The 19,799-nt window shown below is 35.3% G+C and overlaps 1 protein-coding gene across 3 annotated transcripts in view; it reads left to right on the plus strand.

The window, feature by feature from the left end:
* The window catches only part of ABHD3 (abhydrolase domain containing 3), a 40,571-nt gene that overhangs the window by 1,337 nt on the left and 19,435 nt on the right, over positions 1-19,799 (plus strand). For all 3 annotated transcript variants that reach the window (XM_011360451.2, XM_011360449.2, XM_011360452.2), the window contains exons 3-4: positions 692-874; positions 13,219-13,264. In XM_011360451.2, coding sequence (XP_011358753.1) covers positions 692-874; positions 13,219-13,264 — 229 coding nt within the window. The remainder of the gene's footprint in view (positions 1-691; positions 875-13,218; positions 13,265-19,799) is intronic.

The following is a 19,799-nucleotide window of genomic DNA, read 5'->3' on the forward strand; positions in this document are numbered from 1 at the left end:
CCAATTCATTGATGTTGGGGATGTGGGTGGGGGAGAGAAGGATTAATTAATTTGGATTTCGTGCAATAGACCCCTCTGTTAAAGGGCTTTGTATTGATAAGCAAATGGCTTCTTGATGATAAAGTTCTAGAGGTGTTAAAGATATGGCCCAGCATATATCAATAACCAGGAAATTAAAATGGTGCCTGTTACTAATTTTCCTGAGTCATCTAGGCTTTCTGGAGTTCCTTTTGTTGCCTAGAACTTGTACCAATTGTATGGGGAAATTCTGTATGTTTAAGAAGCAAATTTTGTAATGTACACTGTAGGAGACTGCATTATTGAGTCAAGGAGCAAGAACAGTGATCAGATCAGCATTTTACTTATTCATAATTCCCTGATGAATTATTTGGGCGACCTCAATCAAATAGGGGTTAAATGCTGGGTATTTTAGAGAAATGAAGAAATGGTTAAGATAAATACTTGAACTACTTTGAAGTTCGTTTTTATAAATTACGTTTTACAGGCGTTGCTGGAAAGACTATGGTACTAATTTCGTAACATTCTTGTTAAAGAAAGTGACGTGTGTGTTAGTGCTAAAAGAAGTTATTTTGAGATGACCAAATAATATATATTTATAGAATTAAGACACTAATATTAAGACACAACTAGAAACACTTAATGAGTATGTCTTTTGAATTATTTCTTTTAGTGAACTTATTAAAACTTCAGATGGAGGACAGATTTTATTGGACTGGTTTGATAATGATAACAGTAAGAGCTATATGGATGCCAGCACCAGACCGACTATCTTATTGTTGCCAGGCCTCACTGGAACAAGCAAGGAATCGTATATTCTTCATATGATTCATCTTAGTGAAGAATTGGGATACAGGTACCAGTGAAAGATTTTTTCTATTTTTCACTTAATTAATTCTAAATGAAGCAAAAATATATTTACGTGTTTATTTCAGAAATACTTGTAATTTCTTGCGTGGATTAAGTAATCCCTTAAAATATTTTTTTTCCTCTGCTTCTTCCTTTCTCTTTTTTTTTTTTTTTTTAAGAAGATGCATAACTTAATCATTTTATGGGAAGTAGCACTTAGCATAGCAGGCACTCAGCAGATTTTGGTTGAATGAATGAATGAAATGAAATCACTTAAGAATTGACAGAGGACCCAGGTCTGAGAAGCAGTAGGCCCCACTGAAGGGAGTGCTATGCAGAATAGCAATTACAAACTTCTGAGAGAATACACAGTGGCTCTCAAATCACAATCTATATCTGAGCCCTAGATCCACTTACCTCATTTCATTGGCTCAAATCCCAAGTGTAAAACATATTCAGAATCAGCTTGTAAGTATCTTTATTTTTCCAAAGGTGATCCGTGCCATTTCTCTCAGCCTGAGTTTGTAGGTGCACATGGCTAGCATCCACTTGAGGGACCCTAGTTACACCATTTACCCCATTTTTGAGTAACCATTTTTTAAATCAGTAGATACAATTTAATTTTTTGCAAGTGATTTAGCAACTTTAAGTTTCCGTTCAGTTCTAAAATCTTAAAGCAGAATCACTGTGAAAGCTACTGCTTTTTTGTGCTTCGGTCTTTTTTAGCTGATGGTAATTATTGTAATGAAACACTCTGAGTTGCATTTAAAGTAGAATTGTATCTTTTGATAAAGGTGAAATACTTGTGTGAAAACTGAGATTGAGTTTATGTTAATAAAAACATTTTGATATAAAGGGGGAAATGCCCTAAGAGCTAATTCAATTTTGACTAGTTAACTGTGATCTTTTGCTAATAAAGCCTATTTTGTATATGAAGTGACAGTCTTTCAGAAGCTTTGGTATGGTGTTCCAGAGTTATAGTTCCAGTGAAACTTGCACTAATAGCAGAAATTCATCATTATTCCATGTTTAAGCACCATCCAGTTAGATGTGAGGCTTGATTACAATTTTTTGCTAAAATTTAGTCACGCTCAAAAAGTACAGATCATAAAGCCTTTTGTACGTATTTAAATTGCTGATTCTCTACTTGGCCTGAGCTTGTCTCCCAAGACTTAGAAAGTGCTTTTAAAAACAATGTAGTTCGAACTCAGGAATTGACTCATAAGCCCTGGAGTTGCCAGAGTGCATGGCTTTCTTTCATCATTTATGAAAGTTTCCAAATTTTATTACCATGCTATCATTACACTATGCTTTAAAGCTGTTGGAAGGTTCTAGCTTCCCTAAGGATTAAAATCTCTTCTATTGATTCAGAACTTTTATTGAGAATGTATGACATAAGGAATTCTTTGCACTAGGTACTATGAGGAGATACAAAGCGTTCTGAGAAGTTGTCCTTACCTCAAATAGCCTATGAGAGGAGAAGATTGGACAAGGTCACCATCGCTGCTTGAAGACGCAGCTATTTGGGTTTAGGGAACTGAATGAGACTCAGCTTGAAGGTAGAAGAATGCATAAATAAGCAACGATCAATAAACTTTCAATGGGCTTTGGGTCAATCCTCATGTATTTTTAACTGCAAAGAATCTCTGAATCTAGGTAGGACAGAGTGTATCAGTTAGCCTTTGCTCTATAAAAAACTACCCCAAAACTTAGCGGCTAAAACCAACAACCATTCTGCTTACAAATCTGTGGGTCAGCATTTTGGGATGAGCTCAGCTGAGTAGTTCTTCTGGTCTTGGCTGAAATCATTTGTGCATTTGTGGTCAGCAGCAAGGACAACTTTGTGCTTGAGAGCCCTCAGCAAGAATGACTCGTCTCAGCTACACATGGCCTCTAGTCTACCATCAGGCTCTCCTAAGTTTGTTCATTTGGTGGCAAAGGATTCCAAGAGTACAAAAGCCAGAGCTGCAAGGCTTTTTGAGGCCCAAGCTGAGAACTCTAACAATGTTGCTTCTGCTGCATTCTAATCAAAGCAAGTCACATGGTCGCTCAGAGTTAGAATTTCAAGAGAAATAGACCCTGCCTCCTGATAGGAACTGCTACAAAATACTCTTGCAATCTACCAGAGATAGCCAGGTGGTTTCATAGACCAAGGAAGTAAAAAGTGGATCTGGAGGCTAGCTCAGATCCTTAGATAGCAAAACAGATCTAAGTCATTGATACTGTAGCATGGGCTCTAGTAGGTAACAAAGCTTATGGAAGGTTGTGTAATATGGAGCAATGTGCATGAGCTTTAGAGCAAGGCCTGGGTAAATGTTGGAACTGCCTCTTATTGAGTGACCCTAGGAAATTAATTTTTAATGTCCCCAATCACAATTTCTCACTACAGAGAGTTTAAGTAAATTTGAATACATAAAGTACTAGGTTTAGTGCCCTGAACAAAGTGTGTCTTTAGAAATGTTCGTGTCTTCCAAGATCTTCTATTTGCTGATCAAAGTAGGACTTTTTTTTTTATAATTTAAAGAGCAAGTGCAAGCAAACCTACCTCTTGGAACTATAAATATCTAGTTTCTTTGCAGGAATCCTTGGATATTATGTCTCCTACAATAGATTTTCATAGGTAGTATGAACACCCCAATATCGGGGGGTACACTTGCCTTTGGACCCCAGTTACTAGCTTGTGTAAAGGTTGAGTGTATAGGGAGGGTCATTAATTCTGTCAGGTTACCAGGGAGATGTTCATGCTTTATTGGTGAGATACAGTTTAGACATTAGAAAGAACCTAGCTCCTGGCATATGGACAAATGAAACTTGTTAAATGTTTTCCTATACCTGAAAACTAACAAAGACACAAAACTTTTCTGTTAGGTCTACTAATTTAAAATTAATAATGGGTGAGATGGAAACTAAGCTAAAGTTTAAGATAATTGTGAGCAAAAGTTTTATAAAGAAATCAAAGGTAAATAGAACTGAATGGGGAAATACTTGGTCTGCCTGCACGTTGTACATCTTCATTGGCAGAGTGCCATATGTACTCCCTGAACAAATTTGCCTCTGGGACAAGAAGAGAATTGCTGAGCCAGAAAGTCCCAGTCATTCTTCCAAATTTTATCAATTAGATAAGTCCTCCGTCTCCTGGAGAGCAAGTAAAGTGAGAAAGACCAGGAGGTCAGGAGTATGTTAACAGAGAAGCCCTCATAGAAACCAGAGGACTGAAGAAAAAGTTCTCTCTAATAAGTTACACCCATTTGATTGATAAAGTAGTTAGAAATCTTATCCATTCATTCAAGATTTCTTTTTTTAAAAAAATCTCTATTCAATAATACATCCTAATAAATATTGTTTTGTGCATCTGAATAATATTGTTTTCTTAAATCTTTTTCCCATTCTCTGAAATAATTTCCAGCACTCCAACTAAAAACAAGGAGAAATGCAGTAACTCTGAGAATATCTAAATCATCTTTGACCTCTTTAATTGAGAGCCTTCATCTACTATTTTCTTCTACCCCCAACTAATAATAAAAGAGTGACCCATCCAGAATTATGTAATAATAAGTTCATTGAAATCTAGATCAGTCATTAAGTATTTTGGTATTGTAAAGTACAGTATCAGAATGTATATTCCCAAAGAGCATGCAGTCTTGTTGAAGTGACTAAGAGTATGCATTAGTAGGGAAGAAAGGCATTAGAGAGCACCAGGATTGACTGCAAATGACAGAAAACTCAAAGTAACAGTGACTTACAGATACAAGTTTATTTCTCATGTGAAAATCCGAGAAAGTGGACTGGAGCTTATATGATGTTCTATAGTGTCAGGAAACTAAGTTTCTTATGTTGCTTTATAACCGATGGCTGCTTCAGTTCCAGCTATCACATCTGCATTTCAACACCCAAGAAGGAGAAAAACAGAATAGAGAATGCACCAACATCCTTTACGGATGCTTTTCTGTAACTGCACACCACTTTTACTTATATCACTTTGACCTGCTGTTTCTTAGCTTTAAGGGAAGTTTGAAAGCACAGTCCTTTTCTTAGGCAGCCATGTACCCAACTGCAATTGAAGGATTTTGTTACTGAGGAAAAAGGGGACGATAGATATTGTGAGAAAACTGGCAGCCCCTAGTGCTGAGTGATCAGAGTGTTACAAATGCCAGGATTCTGGAATATCAGAAAAAAACAAGTGAGGTATTTTATGAAGGGAAGGAGTAAATCACCAGTGTCAGTTCCAACTGAAAGGGCAAGGAGAACAAGGATAGATAAAGCAAAATTTGAGAAGATTCAGTGTAGCGATGAGGAATGAAGCCCAACTTACTGCTGGAAGTTAAGATGACTTCAGGAGACAAGAGCAAGAGTGGATCACACACTTGACTTTTAACTTTCCTTTCCTTTATATTTCTTTACTTTCCAATTTGGAGTTTGAGCCTGTGTAGTTTTGACTTTGAGGAAATAGCACCAGTGGATACTAAGCTTTTGATGAAGTTTAGCTACTTTCCCTGCAGCATTAGAAGTGCATTGGCGGGTCATCTATAAACTCTTCCTGAGGGAGGAAGGAAAGCAAGGTGGTGAAAGGAAGGAAAATGAGGTGGTGAAACAGAAGGGCGAGTTCTGACTATTCTCAAATCTAAAAGCAGTATCTTAGATACAGAGTCATTTTAAATTAACATCAGAACATTTTTACCTAAAAATATTTTTATCGTTTTTCGTTGTTAAAATAATTTGGTTTTTAATATTTTGAGAATGAGTCAGTTAATGATTATTCATGAGACTGGCAAGATGAAATAATACATATTAGAAAGCACTGCATGAAGATATTTCTGGAAAAGAGTTGTGGAGGATACGGGTAATTGGTCCCATTCTCTAGGGACTTAATATCTACCTAATTGTTAGATATTCCACTATAAAATGATACCTCAATTAATAGACTTTCAGGGACAAAGCTCTTTTTATCAGAACTGGCATACACTCAAAGAGTACTCTGTTCAGTGCACTCATCTACTTCGGAAAAAGAGACTTTACTATTACTAGCTTAGCTAGCAAGGGGAGCAAAGTGAAGTAGTTAAGTGGATTCTTGAGTCAGATATCCTGGATTCAGATCTCAGCTTTGTCACACACTACCTGCATATTCATGGACAAATCATTTAATCTATACCTAAATTTTCTTATCTATAAAGATACCTATACCCCATACAGTTGCAAGGATTACATGTATAAATATGAAGAGCATTGTCTAGAACTAGGCCCATAAAGATTATTTTAAAAGTTTTAGCCTTAAAACATAAAGGAGTAAATCAGGCCATTGTCTAGTTTAAAGAGGAGCCTCACTCTTTTAATTTGGTCAGATGGAAATTGAGGTAACTGCACACCACTTTTGCCTAGGTCCTATTATTAGGCCAGAAACCATCCCAGGAGAGCCTAGCAATAGTAGTGTGCCTAGGTAGGCAGTGAGTGGTACAGGGAGAAGGAAGGTAATGCTTTGCTACAATGGAGTGGCTGCTGGAATCTGGAACACATATATGTCTCTGACTTGGTTTTAGGTAATGAAGTTTGCAGCAGTGACCTATGACACTGGTATGATTCTTGTTAGTTCAGAGCACTATGAATGGAGAGTACTTTTGTTATTAGGTTTTCTGCAGTCTAATTCAACTAGGTCTTTAGTTGACAATCTACAAAAATACCAAAGAGATCCAGCTAGAATTCAAATGACTAAGGTAAAATATAAGAACAATGGAAAGGAACTGAGTAAATGTTGGGGGAAATGAGAGAGCTAATAGGAAAAATGTTAGCGATAATGGGGAAAAAAGATTCCAATAAAATGTTATGAGATCGCTGAAAGAGAACACCTGATGCTAAGATTTTCACCTGTCTTGCATTAAGGATAACTTTGACTCTTCTAGTTGTGGCCACTGGTTTTGAAATATTATGCCTAAAAAATGAAATGTATTAATTAAATATGAACTTGTTGGTCTTTAAAAAAAAATCGTAGGGCTACTTAGAGCTTCTGAGCACCAAGAGATAACCAGCGTTGCCATTTTAGTTTGCTGTAATTAAATTTCACTTTGTTGAGTGCTTGCCACATGATAGGCCCTATATGAGGTGCTATACATATGTTATCTTATTTAATATGTAATTCCAAAATACATATTATTATCCCTATTTTACCAGCTAAAAACAGAATTATAGTGTTAGTAATTTCACCAAAATTAGACAGTATGTGACAGGGTTAAGATTCATCTATGAAACCTTGCTACAAATAAAAGTATGATTTCTGTTGGGTTCTTTGAAATGTTGATCATTCTTGAAAACTCTTCTTTATGACTTTTTTACACCCTTGGATGTCTCAGGCTCTTAGCTTGCCAAAAACTAGCTCCTCGAATCCCATGATTTTTGTCTACAGGGATAATGTAGACCTGTAATATCGTAGGACTCAGTTTTATCGGGGAGATTCAAGATATAACAGGAAAACAAGTCATGTTTCTTACTAAGGGAATAGATTTTGTAGGGAAAGAGTCAAAAAAAAGAGAACACAGTTCTTGAATTATGAATTAGCTTTCACCGTTCTCCAGTACCATGTAATAATCGGGAGTTAGGGACATAATACAGTCAGTAATATATTTTATTAATTATTGCATTTTATTTCTGATGCTTCACATTCTAGAAAAAGGTACACGAATTGTGTTAATCTGTTTTAAGACCTTTATGATCTCAGTAAGGTTGAAAATGCTCAGGTATTACCATTTTTTAAAAAGAATATATACTATGTTGTTGGATATAATGTTATATAAAAGTAAATTAGGTTAAGATAGTTGATTGTGTTATTCAGACTGTTTACATCTTTACTAACATCTTTTGTCTCGTTGGTAGAAGGATGTTAAAATCAACTATGATTATGGATTTTTTATTTCTCCATTTAATTCTGTCAACTTTTGCTTCATATATTTGGAAGCTTTCTTATTAGTCACATAAACAGTTATGACCATTAGTCTTCCTATGAATTAAACTCTTTTACCATTATAAAATGTCCTTCTTTATCTTTGATAGTGACATCTTCTTGTAGTCACTCCAGCCTTCTTACGTTTGCTATTTTACATGATACATCTTTCTTTATAATTTATCTTTCAGAGTATCTATGTCTTTACATTTAAAGTGTGTTGCTTGTAAATGGCATACAGTTGGGTCTTTCTTTTTTATCCAGTCTGACAATCTTTGCCTTTTAATTGGAGATTTTAGTCCATTTACATTTAACGTAATTATTACTATGATGGGTATAAGATTTACCATTTTATTATTTTTCTTTTTTTGTTGTTGTTCCTCTGTGCTCCCCACTATTTTTTTTTTCTTTTTAGGTCTATGAGTTTGTGTATTTTTATCAAATTTGGAAAATTTTTGCCATTATTTCTTCAAGTATTTTTCTGCTCCATTCTCTCTCTCTTCTCCTGGGATTACAATTTTGTGTATGTTGGATCTTAGGATATTGTCCTACAAATCATTGAAGTTCTATTCTTTTTTTCAATCATTTTTTTCTCTCTCATCTTTAGATTGGATCTGTAGTTTGCAAATCCAGTGAATTTTTTATTTCAGGTATTGTATTTTTCTGGCCTACAATTTTAATTTTTAAATAGGTTTTATTCCTCTGTTGTGCTTTACTATTTTTTTAATCCATTATGAGCTTATTTTCCTTTATGTACTGGAGAGCATAGTTATAATAGCTGTTTTAAATCCTCATCTATTAATTTTTTTCATCCATTAATTCTGACATCTAGATCATCTCTGCATCAGTTACATTGATATTCTTATCTCTTGAGTATGGATCACGTGTTCCTGTTTTTCTGCGGTCTAGTAATTTGTGTTCTGGACAATTTGAATGATCCATTGTAGAGACTCTAGGTCCTGTCATATTTTTGCAAAGAGTACTGATGTTTGTTTGTTTGTTTGTTTGTTTTACCAGATAACTTGGCTAAACTCAAACTTCAAGGTTTGTTTCTTCTGTGGTAGACAGCAGCTGAAATCTCTGTTCAGTTTTTTATCCTTAATTGGACGGCTTAGAGTCTGTGTCACATATGTATAGATGGAGGGTCAGGCAGAGCTTTCGGCCCAATTTTTATCAAGAATTAAGGAATCTCAAAAAAAATGTTTTTTAAGTAAAATAGTTAAAAAATAAAAGGAACAACAACAAAAAGAATTAAGGAGTCTCCCTCTGTGTTTCTCTCTTTTCTGAGATTTCCCCCTTTTTTTTCTAATGGCTATAGTTGTACTGAACCCTGTTTTCTGGTTTTTCCAAGACCATGAGACTGAGCATTTCTATTTGACTTTTACCCCCGTTGAGTAATGCTAACCGGTTCCTCCATGCAGGCAAAAAGCTGTTGTAACAGGAAACTTGCCCAGTGCCATTTTCTTCTTTTAAGTGTCAACTCACATTCAGTTTCTGCCTGCTTTTGGTTGTCCGCCGTTACCTTTAGAATTTGTCAAGAGTTTATAGTTATTATTACATGGAAGAATTGGCCCAATAAGATCTACTCTGACATTTCTGGAAGTAGAACCTCTTTGCCTTTTTTTCTTAAGTTGGCATTCCGAACTCTACACCTATTTTGGTCCTAACCTATTTTTCCATTCTTATTTTTTATCATTACCCTCTATGTTGCATGTTTCAGCTAAGATGATCTAGTTTTTCATCCCTTAGAAAGTTTTATATATACCTACCTTATTTCTTCCTCACATTGCTCCCTTCAACCCATGTTATATCCTACACTTTCTTCTGCTGAAATCTTTACCATTTTTCAAATCTCAGCATGAGATCTGTCTGCCTTTACCATGAATCATTTCCTAATCAACTTTGCCCATCTTGACCTCATAAAGCTTTATTATCTATATCATTCATTGGACATTGAATCATATTCTGCCTTGTGATATCACTTTTGTTGTAGTCACTCAACTGAAAATATGGTGCATTTCTTTTCAACCTAACTAGATTATACTCTCCTTGAGGCCAGGAACCTTACATTTTTATTTCATTTTTCTCCTACAAGCTCTAATTAAATCTTGAAATTAGCTCAGTAAATTTTTGAATGAATGAGTCGTTCGATTATTAATATTCACGTAAAGTGCTTAGGACATGATCTGGCATCTAACAAGCACTAATAAATGTTATCTGTTGTTTTTGTTATTATTATTATTATCTGAAATTAGTGTAGTGATCTCTGAATGTTCCTCTCACTCCACCCTTTGCTGATTATTATTTCTATCCTTAGACTCAAAGACTTGTGAATCTTAGAACTGAAAAATATTTAAAGTCATCGATAAAATCTCTTTATTCTGGTAGATTACTAGGCTTGAGCAGATTCAAGTCTCTCTGGTCCATCTCATTGTAATAGTGGTTCTCAAACGGGAGTCTGTAGGTAGCCCCCACTGCAAAGAATTCTTTGATCCAAATGTTCATACTGCTAAAGGTTAAGAAATCTTGTTCTGTAAGTACGTCTCTGCCTTTTATGTAACATTCGTTAAAGGTGACTGCTTCCCTGGTGTTCCATCATCACAGGAAGTTCTTAATACCAGATTTATTCTTTATTTGTTATTTCTTCTCTTTATATTTTCCCTGTTTTGAGGAGAAAGTTTAAATAGTTAAAATATGCAGGAAAAATAAATTTTGCAGAATAACATGTACATACTCTTTAAAGTTGTTTGGGAAAAATTGTAAAAATTATTTGGAGAGCTGTTACAAAGTTAGCAGAGGCTTATCAAGCACCTTGGAAATAGTAGTTGTTTCTGTTAAACAAAAATTTTAACTTTCCATGGTTGAAAGTCTTTTTAAAAGAAAGGGTTTATTAGGCCATTTCTAGCAAAAAAAAAAAAAAAATAGAAGAAGGAGGAGACGGAGAAGGAAGAAAGAAGGAAGAGAAAGAAGGAAGGCCCTGGGGCATAGAGTCCAAAGCACCAGCAGCATGGTTAGGTAGAAAAGACAAACATGTCTGTGGTCCCTGAGTTTTGCAAGCATTTTATAAATCAAGTAGGGCAAGAAATACATAAGCCATTCTGAAAGGATTTACATTAGCTATAGATAAAGGGGATGGGCGATGGCAAAATGGGTCTAGTTATGGGATAGGCACAGCAGAGTCCATAAAGCTCATGTGTAAACAAGAAGCAGAGACTCCTGGAGTTCGACCGCACACTTGACTATTCTCTCTTTTTAGATAACATTGGAAATAGTCACCTGGACGTGAATTTAATAATTCTAACATGTACTAAGGAGTGTGAGCAGTCTTTTGTTGGTTTTGCCCTGCAATTGTTAATCGAGTAGCCCCTTTGTGTCTCTTCCTTCTACCCCTTGGCTATTCTAATTTTAATTTAGTACATTTCAGAATTTTTTTCTTTTCATTTCGCAACCGGCTCTTTTAGCTTTATGTGTAAAGGGTTCCCTTATGACTGCCAGGGCAGAAAAGGGGTTAAATAAAAGAAGAAGCTAACTGCTTGTCACCAACTGGATTGGAATCGAGGGACAGAATAGCAGCTCTCATTCTGCCTTCCTCTACAGCTGCTTTCTTTGATCGTTCATTCTTCCTTATCTCTCTGCCCCATTTCCAAGACTAGAAGTATATACAATGATGACTGCTACTGACTCAACTTGTCAGGAACAAAGGCCCATGGAGACATCAGTACAACTCTTCCTCTAGCAATAGATACTAGAGCTGTGATCCACTTTACAAAGTTGCCTGAAGAAAAGTGCAGATATTCCAGTCTGCAGTTTGGAAGAAAATCCCAGATGTATAGGCTGCTTTTTCATGAGTTTGCGGATCACCTTTTTCTTTGCCCTCACTAGTTCTGTTCTTTCACTGGCAGTCACATGGTGATATCTTGCCCCAGAAGCCATTTTTATCCTTATGGAGTGTTTGTACTCTAAAAGTGGTTCTGTTCTGAATGACTAGGACCTTCAAGGTTCAGGATCACAATTAACGTTTGCCCCAATTCCTACGTAACTTAGGTGATTATGCAAGTAAATACAAGTGGCAACTTGAATTTTATTTATATCTAATATGTCTTGCCATTTTTTAGTAAGAAAAGATTAACGACTAACTGACCCTACTCTAACTTTTCTGCATGTTTTTATAGTATATTTAAGATCTTCCTTTGAGTAGTTAATGAAATGTAATATTCCTAGCTTTTTCTCAAGTTAGAATTCTGAGATTTTTAAATATTTCTTTCAGTTAGACCTAATAAAATTCTCCACATGACCTTTCAGATGCAAGAAAGAATTCCTTTTCAGAAATGTATGCTGAATATCACATTGAAATCTAACCCCTCTGAGAAAAGAGACAGAGTTGTTGACTCTTGTTTTGTAAGCCAGTCAGCTTACTGCTGCTTAGAACCTAAGCAATGATGAGCAACACCCTGAAAGAAGGAAATTAGAACCTTAAATAGTCTTGATTGATTGAATAAGTAAATAATCAAAAACAAAATGAATTTTAATCAACATGACTATAGATTCACTAAATCAAAGAGAACCTGTGCAAACACAAATCAGGATTTTGTTTGAGGATGGCAAAAAATACGTATCTGGGGTTATGGCTGATTGAAAGTTCAGTGAGAGTTAAATATTTTAAATGCAGAATGATTTTTTAAAGCTAGCATGAAGCCCTAACTGTCATTTCTACTAATAGCTAACGGTCATTGTGTATTTACCATGAACTAAGACTGCTTTGAGCCCTTAACGTGTGACTATTGACCCAGGAGAGGCAAACAAGATTATAGAAAACACAGGTAGTCTTTCCTCCCCTAAATCAACTGAACACCCAGCAGTAGCATAGTGGGGGGCCCATCCTACCACCTCAGGTGCTAGGTCCTTGCAGCTCTACCTGTAGTAATGTTTTCACTGCAGATAAAATTCTAGCTTCCGTGTTTGCTGAACCTGGAGGGAACAAGAACTACTTCTTAGGATAGGAATAGATACTTATTAATGTTACAGATAGAATAAGTAGAAGATTTTTTAAATATTTGAAGTAAAAATATTGAGATCTGACTAGTATTTAGAATTGTTTTAATAACATTTATTGGAGGCCTACACATATGCATAGGAAGGTGTAAATATTCTTCTTTTGATTGGAAAATTTAACATCACTTCAATATACAGTTTTCTGATTTGAATCCATTGAATTTAGAGAACTGGAAATTTATTTTAGTGCACTTAGATGAAATTGTCAAGCATTCTCATGTCTTTGGAACAGATTTTAAAAATCTTTTAGTGCTCTAAAAGAGAAAAGAAACAACAACAAAAAAAACCTTTTTTTCATAAGATAATTTTAATATTATATTGTGAGCAAGAATCGTGTGTAAAAATAACAAAAATTGTTTCCTGGTTTTCAGATGTGTGGTTTTTAACAACAGAGGAACGGCGGGGGAAAATCTCTTGGTAAGTAAATTTAAATTGATAACAACTTAATTTTTAAAAGAGTCATTTCTAGTTTTATAATGAAAAGCAAGTTCATTTTTATTCAACTCTTATGTAAACAATACATAAAAATATGTAATATATCTATTTGTATAAAAATTAAGGTTTCTATTTTGTAACTTTTATACTTATTATATTTTAATATCAATAGATATTTATCTGCATCATTTTTAATGCAAAACACATTTTAAAAAACTTATCTAGTACAAAACAAATTAACCGGTAGTGATACAGAGTGGAAATATTGTATATTGGCTTTTCTTTCTCTAACCCCTAATTTTTTTACTAAGATAGAAGTTCTTTCATCTCTTAGAAAATCATCACTCTATCTGAAGTTAAACCTGTGAGTTGGCATGAAAAATATTACACTCACTGAAATTTTCTTGAAGCTTTTCAATTATTAGTCCCCCACCACTTCAACGGGTCTAATGCAGTTCTATCAGAATCGAAAGAAACTTTTTTTTCACTGATAGAGAATGTTATTAAGACTATAAATAAGTCAGTCATATTGAAAATAAAAATTTATAATCGTGTCACTAATGTTGGTACTTTATGAGAACATGGGAGAAAAGAGTTCTTTCTCTTTGCTTTAAAGTGACTTAGGTCCTGAAGGGAATCAAGATCGATATGATTTTAAAAGCTAAAGTTATAAAATATTTACAGTCTTATTCAAGTGCCTCACAATAAATAGTTTGATGTGAAGGTTCACATTTCTTTATTTATCCAGCCCTTTAGGAATCTTGTAGACAGATGGTGGGTACTCTAAAGGGAAGGATTTGAATTTGTCATTGTGGCCCTGGACCAAACAAATAGCTTCCCTACTCTAAAGGGAAGGATTTGAATTTGTCATTGTGGCCCTGGACCAAACAAATAGCTTGTGAGCAGCTCTTGTCTGCTGTGTATCTTTCTAGGTGCTTCAAGGACATAAAGATGTGGAAGACATGGCTTGAGACTCTCAAGAAAATAACATGCTACAAAGTAAACTTCATTGAGTCCCACAAAGTGAGGGACAAAGATATGTTCATTCAGCAAAGCTGTATTGTGTGCCTGTTGAATCAGGCACTGTACAAGGCAGTGGGGTGAAGAGTGTACACATTATTAAACACAACCCTAAGCCTTAACAGCTTTTATTTAAGTTGTAGGAGAGAGTCAGATACATAAAAATATGCACAGTACAGTGCCAAATGTAACTGTGGGAAGATTTACTAAGGCTACAGAGCATAAAGGGTTAGAGTAACCATCTGCTTGGGGAAGTGGAAGAACATTGTGATGGAGATAAATTTGCATTGGATCTTGAGGTTTATGGTATTGAACCAGGAGTGGGGTTAGAGAAATTTTCTCAGCATAAAAAGCAATATATTAAATAGCATGGAATAGCCAGTACTTACTTGTGGAGATATAATGATGATGATAATTTTATTTAATGTTTATTGAGTCCTTAGAATATATCAGTTATGTCTTTTTATAGTAATATTCAGCAAGAGAAACAACCCAATAATTTAGGAAAGCCTAGCCACTATCGTCCCCATTTACCAGATGAAGAAAATGAGGCACAAATAGGTTAAGAATTTGCCCTAGCCAAGAAATTCAGAGCCAGGATTCAGACCCAGGTAGTCTGACTATATGCCAATGTTCTTGATCATTATGCTGTACTCCCCTCTCATTATTCAGGAAGTGACAGGAATTCTTCTAAAAGGATAGGACCAAATTGTGAAGAGTCATATGTAGAATCCCCAAGAACCATAAAACCATTGACATAAACAAAAAACAAAAAACCTTTTCGGCTTTATTGATGTATGATACATGAAATAATTTTATTATGGTCATGTTTTAGAAAGAGAACTTAAGCAGTGTGTATAAAAGAGATGGAGGAGAAGTGGTCTGGAGGCTGGGAGGCCAGTTATTATATATCTATCCAGTGTTTGAAAGGAGATAGGAGGGAGGAAGAAGAGAAAACAAAAATGAGGGGTATTCATGGAGTATAAAGAATATTAACTGTTTTGTGGGAAGCGAAGATGAGGGAATTGAAGTTGACATTTCTAGCTTGGTAGATTGGTAAAAAGAGCTGATATTTGCTGAAATAGGAAATTTAGGAGAATTTATGCGATTTTGGTGTAATAAAAATAAATTCGGTTTTAGATGTGTAGGATGCTTTTAGATCTTCTAGGTGGAAATTTCTAATAAATGGTTAGATGTACTGGACTGGCGCTCAGGAGAAATGTCCAAGCTGCAGAAAGAAACAGATTGTCAATGCACAACTGGAATTGGAACTCAGAGTGGTTGAGATTGCTTAGGGACAATTTGCAGAGCCGAGGGGAGAGGTCTATGGATAGCATCTTAGAACAGAACAAATAGGAGGGAAGAGAGAAAAAGACAAGGAAGAAGCTTGGAAAACCGTCTATCCTCGATATTTAAAGTTAACTGGAAATTTACTTTGAAAGAATGCAGCAATCCAATAACTTTTAGCCATAAACTTCCATTGTATTTTTGAAAAATCTCTAACACTTTGAGTTCTTACGAAGGATTAGTATATAGATTTGATTTTATTTTTTTAATTTAAAAAAATTCACTGAGTTCTCAATAAGGGGGTGAGAGTAGCTTGGTCTTTGAATTCTTTTACAGTGCACTGGATTGAGTTCTGATGAACTAGTACCCCCAGCAGATATCTGTGTTATAAAGGCTAACGTAATCTAATTTAAGGAAGAATAAGAATGTAAAATGACCACAATGTAATTATAATTATATCCTTTTAGAATAACTAATTTTAAAAAATGTAAAGGAGTAAATTAATTATAATTTAATATGTACTTCTTGTACCCTAATGAAACACAAAAATGAGATGGCAATACTAATTATTAGAACTAGCTTTGATATTTAGATCCCTTGATAACCCTTCTTTCTGCCTTAGAGCTGTAAGTGATTACGTTTCAGACTAGAGAACTCTATGTTTATTTATACCTCACCTTGTTCCAGAAAGGATTTAATGTAGCTCAGACTCAGAGTAAGACCTTAAGGTAGGCATAAAAAAGAAAAGATGAATCAGCAAAGATCAAACTGGAAAGAACTGACTCTAACTGAAATGAATCCAAAAGAGCTGGAAAAGATAAAATGGAATTTAGGGTAAGCAGTTCTAGGAGTGGACAAAATGCAAAAGTAAAAGTTTTGCTGAACTACGTTGATTATATACTTAGAATTTATAGGGCTTACTATGGCTCCTGCAAAGCAGAATAAAGTAGAAATTTTCCATCACCAATTAGTCATTGCAGGATTGAGAGAAAGCCTAAAACCTTGCTCACTAGAAAATGCTAAACCTGCACATTGCCCTCCCTGAGGCTGTTAGGAGACACATAGTCCTAATCTCAATAGACTGACTCTCAGATATTCCTGCAGGGTTCTTGGAGTCCTCGGAGTTGATGGTACCTTATCTTGCTCTCTACAGATTGGTTTTCAAGGACAAGAATCCAGAAAGTTATCCACAAACTCCCTAATATTAATAATTACTTTGTGAACTTCCATATTTCCAGTTTAGTTTAGGAATGATCATTTACAGAGAACTCAGCCAAAATTGAGTTTTTTCAAAAGCTGCAGAGGGGTCTCTTCCTTTTGGTTATAAAGTCATACAGACTTATGTGTCCCTAGGCCCAGCAAGAAAACCCTCCTAGCCACTTTGGAAAATAGTCTGGCGACAGGCAGGTACTGGACTTATTGGGGAAATCACTTTGTAAAGTATATAAATATCTAACCACTGTGCTCAATACCTGAAACTGATGTATAATTGAACATCGACTATAATAGAAAAAAAAATTTTTAATTAAAAACAGAAAAGAAAATAGTCTGGCAGTTTTTCAAGAAGTTAAACATTGAGTTACTGTATTATTCAGTAATCCCACTACTAGGTATATACCCCAAAGAAAAGAAATATATGTTTATACATTAACATATGCAAATATTTATAGCAGCATTATTCATAATAACCAAAAGGTAGAAAGAACTCAGATGTCCATCAACAAACAAATGGTAATTAAAATGTAGTATAGCCATATCGCAGAATATTATTCAGCATTAAAAAAGGAATGAAGTACCATTACATGCTACAACATAGATGAACCTTGAAAACATGCTAAGTGAAAGGAGCCAGTCACAAAAGATCACATGTTATATGATACTAGTTGTGTGAAATATTAAGAATAGGCAAATCTATAGAGATTGAAAGAAAGAGTAGTGGTTGCCTAAGGCAAAGAGAAGGAGGATGACTGCTATGGTAGGGATTTTCTTTTGGGGGTGATAAAATGTTTTAAAATTGTAGTTGTGTTTGAACAACTCTGAATACACTAAAAACCATGAATTGCACATTTTAAATGAGTCAGTTTTATAGCATGTGAATCATATCTCATAAACCTGTTTTTAAAAATGCCTTGTTTTGGTACTTTCCAGTTCAAATAAGAGCTGGTTCAGCAGGCAAAGAAGGGCCAACAAGGACAGTGGATGCTGAAGATACTTTAAAGCAGTGCTGCTCCAAGTGTTGTTTATCAACCAACTTCCACTTCTCAAACGACCCAATAACAGTTCCTGACAAGATGAGGGGCTTCAATTAGAATTAGAAACCAACTTCAGTTCCAAGCACACTGTTTAAGTGAGCTGATTTTTCTTTTTTTCTTTTCATAGCAATATTCTCTCAGTGAAAGAAGCAGCATGCTGATTTACATTCTAATGGCAGTTCCTCATCTCATCCTGGACTGGTACTTTGAGTAGCCTGCTTCAGAGAGCCTCTAATCCTAAAACTTCATTTTATAGATGAGGATGCCTCTGGAGAAGTAGAATGGAAGGCCCGAGGTCGTAAAGCTGGTTAGTGGTCTTAGGGCAGGAACTCAAACTGTCCAGTAGAATGTCTTTACCTTTCAGCACCAGTCTTAAGTCAACTTAGGCTGAAAATCTGGGGGTAGAGATAAAGAGAGTTTTCAACCAGAAAGTTCTTGCCTCAACCTCAGATAATGGGTGGTTAATTAAGGACTCAGATCTAGAGAAATCTGCTCTTGTTTTCTACGGAGCTTTTCCACATTAGCTTTTTTTTTTAAATTAGTTTCAAGTATACAGTATATTGGTTAGACATTTATATAGTTCGTAACACAGTTCCCCCCCCCACCCCCCCGCCGCCCAATCGCTCCCTCCTTCCCCTGACCCTCCACCTAGCCAACATATTCATTCTGGTTGCATTCTCTATGCCATGCTCCCTATCCCCATGTCCATCCATCAGCTACTTCTTTAACCCTTCACCCCATTCTCCCAGCCCCCCAAACTCCCCTCCGCTCTCTCCAAATTTTCCATTTATTTGTGAGTCTGTTTTCAATTAGTTTTTTCTTTTTATTCCTTAGATTCCACATATAAGTAAAATCATATAGTGTTTATCTTTCTCTGTCTGACTTAAATACCTTCTAGATCCATCAAAGCAATATCCTTTTCATCCCCTTCCTTTTAGTCTTTGTGTTTTAATTCAAAGTGAGTCTCTTACAGGTGCCATGTAGGGGTCTTGTTTTCCTTTCCATTCATCCACTTTGTCTTTTAGTTGGAGCACTTAATTCTTTTCCATTTGAGGTACTTATTGATAGGAATGTAGCTGTTACCATTCTTTATTCCTGTTTTTGATACATGTTTTTTCTTCTTAAAGAAGTCCCTCCAACATTTCCTATAATACCGGTTTGGTGGTGATAAATTCCTTCAGTTTATTTTTGTCTGGGAAGCTCTTTACTTGTCCTTCAACTCTAAATGATAGCTTTGCTGGATAAATTATTCTTGGTTGTAGATCCTGGGTCTTCATCCTGTCGAATATTTTTTGCCAAGCCCTTCTGTCCTGCTTAGATTCTTTTGAGAAATCACCTGCCAGTCTTATGGTTTTCCCTTATACGTAACTGTTTTTCTCTTGCTGCTTTTAATAGTCTTTCTTTGTATTTAACCTTTGGCATTTTAATTATGATGTGTCTTGGTGTGGGCTTCTTTGGATCCCTAATTTTTGGAATTCTCTGAGCTTCCTGGGGTTTTATGTCCATTTCCTTCTCCAAGTTAGAGTAGTTTTCCATCATTATTTCTTCAAACAGCTGTTTAGCATCTTGATTTTCTTTAGTTATGCCAATCAGATGGATATTTTGACCCTTAATAGTGTCTCATATGCTTCTTAAATTATTTTTATAGTCTTGGCATCTTTACTCTTGCTGTTCTGATTGAGTGTCCTTGGCTTTTCCATCTTCTAGATAGGGCATTTGATCCTTTTCTTTATTCACTTTGTTTATTCCTTTGTTTATTCCATTTAATATACTTCTCATCTCAATGTATTCTTCATTTCAGACTGGTTTCCTTTTATAATTTCCATTTCCATTTTTATGTTTTTTATCTCTTTGTTGAAGTTTTCACTGAACTTAACCAAAAGTTCATTGAGCATCTTTATAACTAGTGTTTTGAACTCTGCATCTGTTAGATTACTTGACTCCATTATATCTGGATC

Source organism: Pteropus vampyrus, unplaced genomic scaffold (assembly GCF_000151845.1).
Source record: "Pteropus vampyrus isolate Shadow unplaced genomic scaffold, Pvam_2.0 Scaffold55, whole genome shotgun sequence".
NCBI classification, from domain to species: domain Eukaryota; kingdom Metazoa; phylum Chordata; class Mammalia; order Chiroptera; family Pteropodidae; genus Pteropus; species Pteropus vampyrus.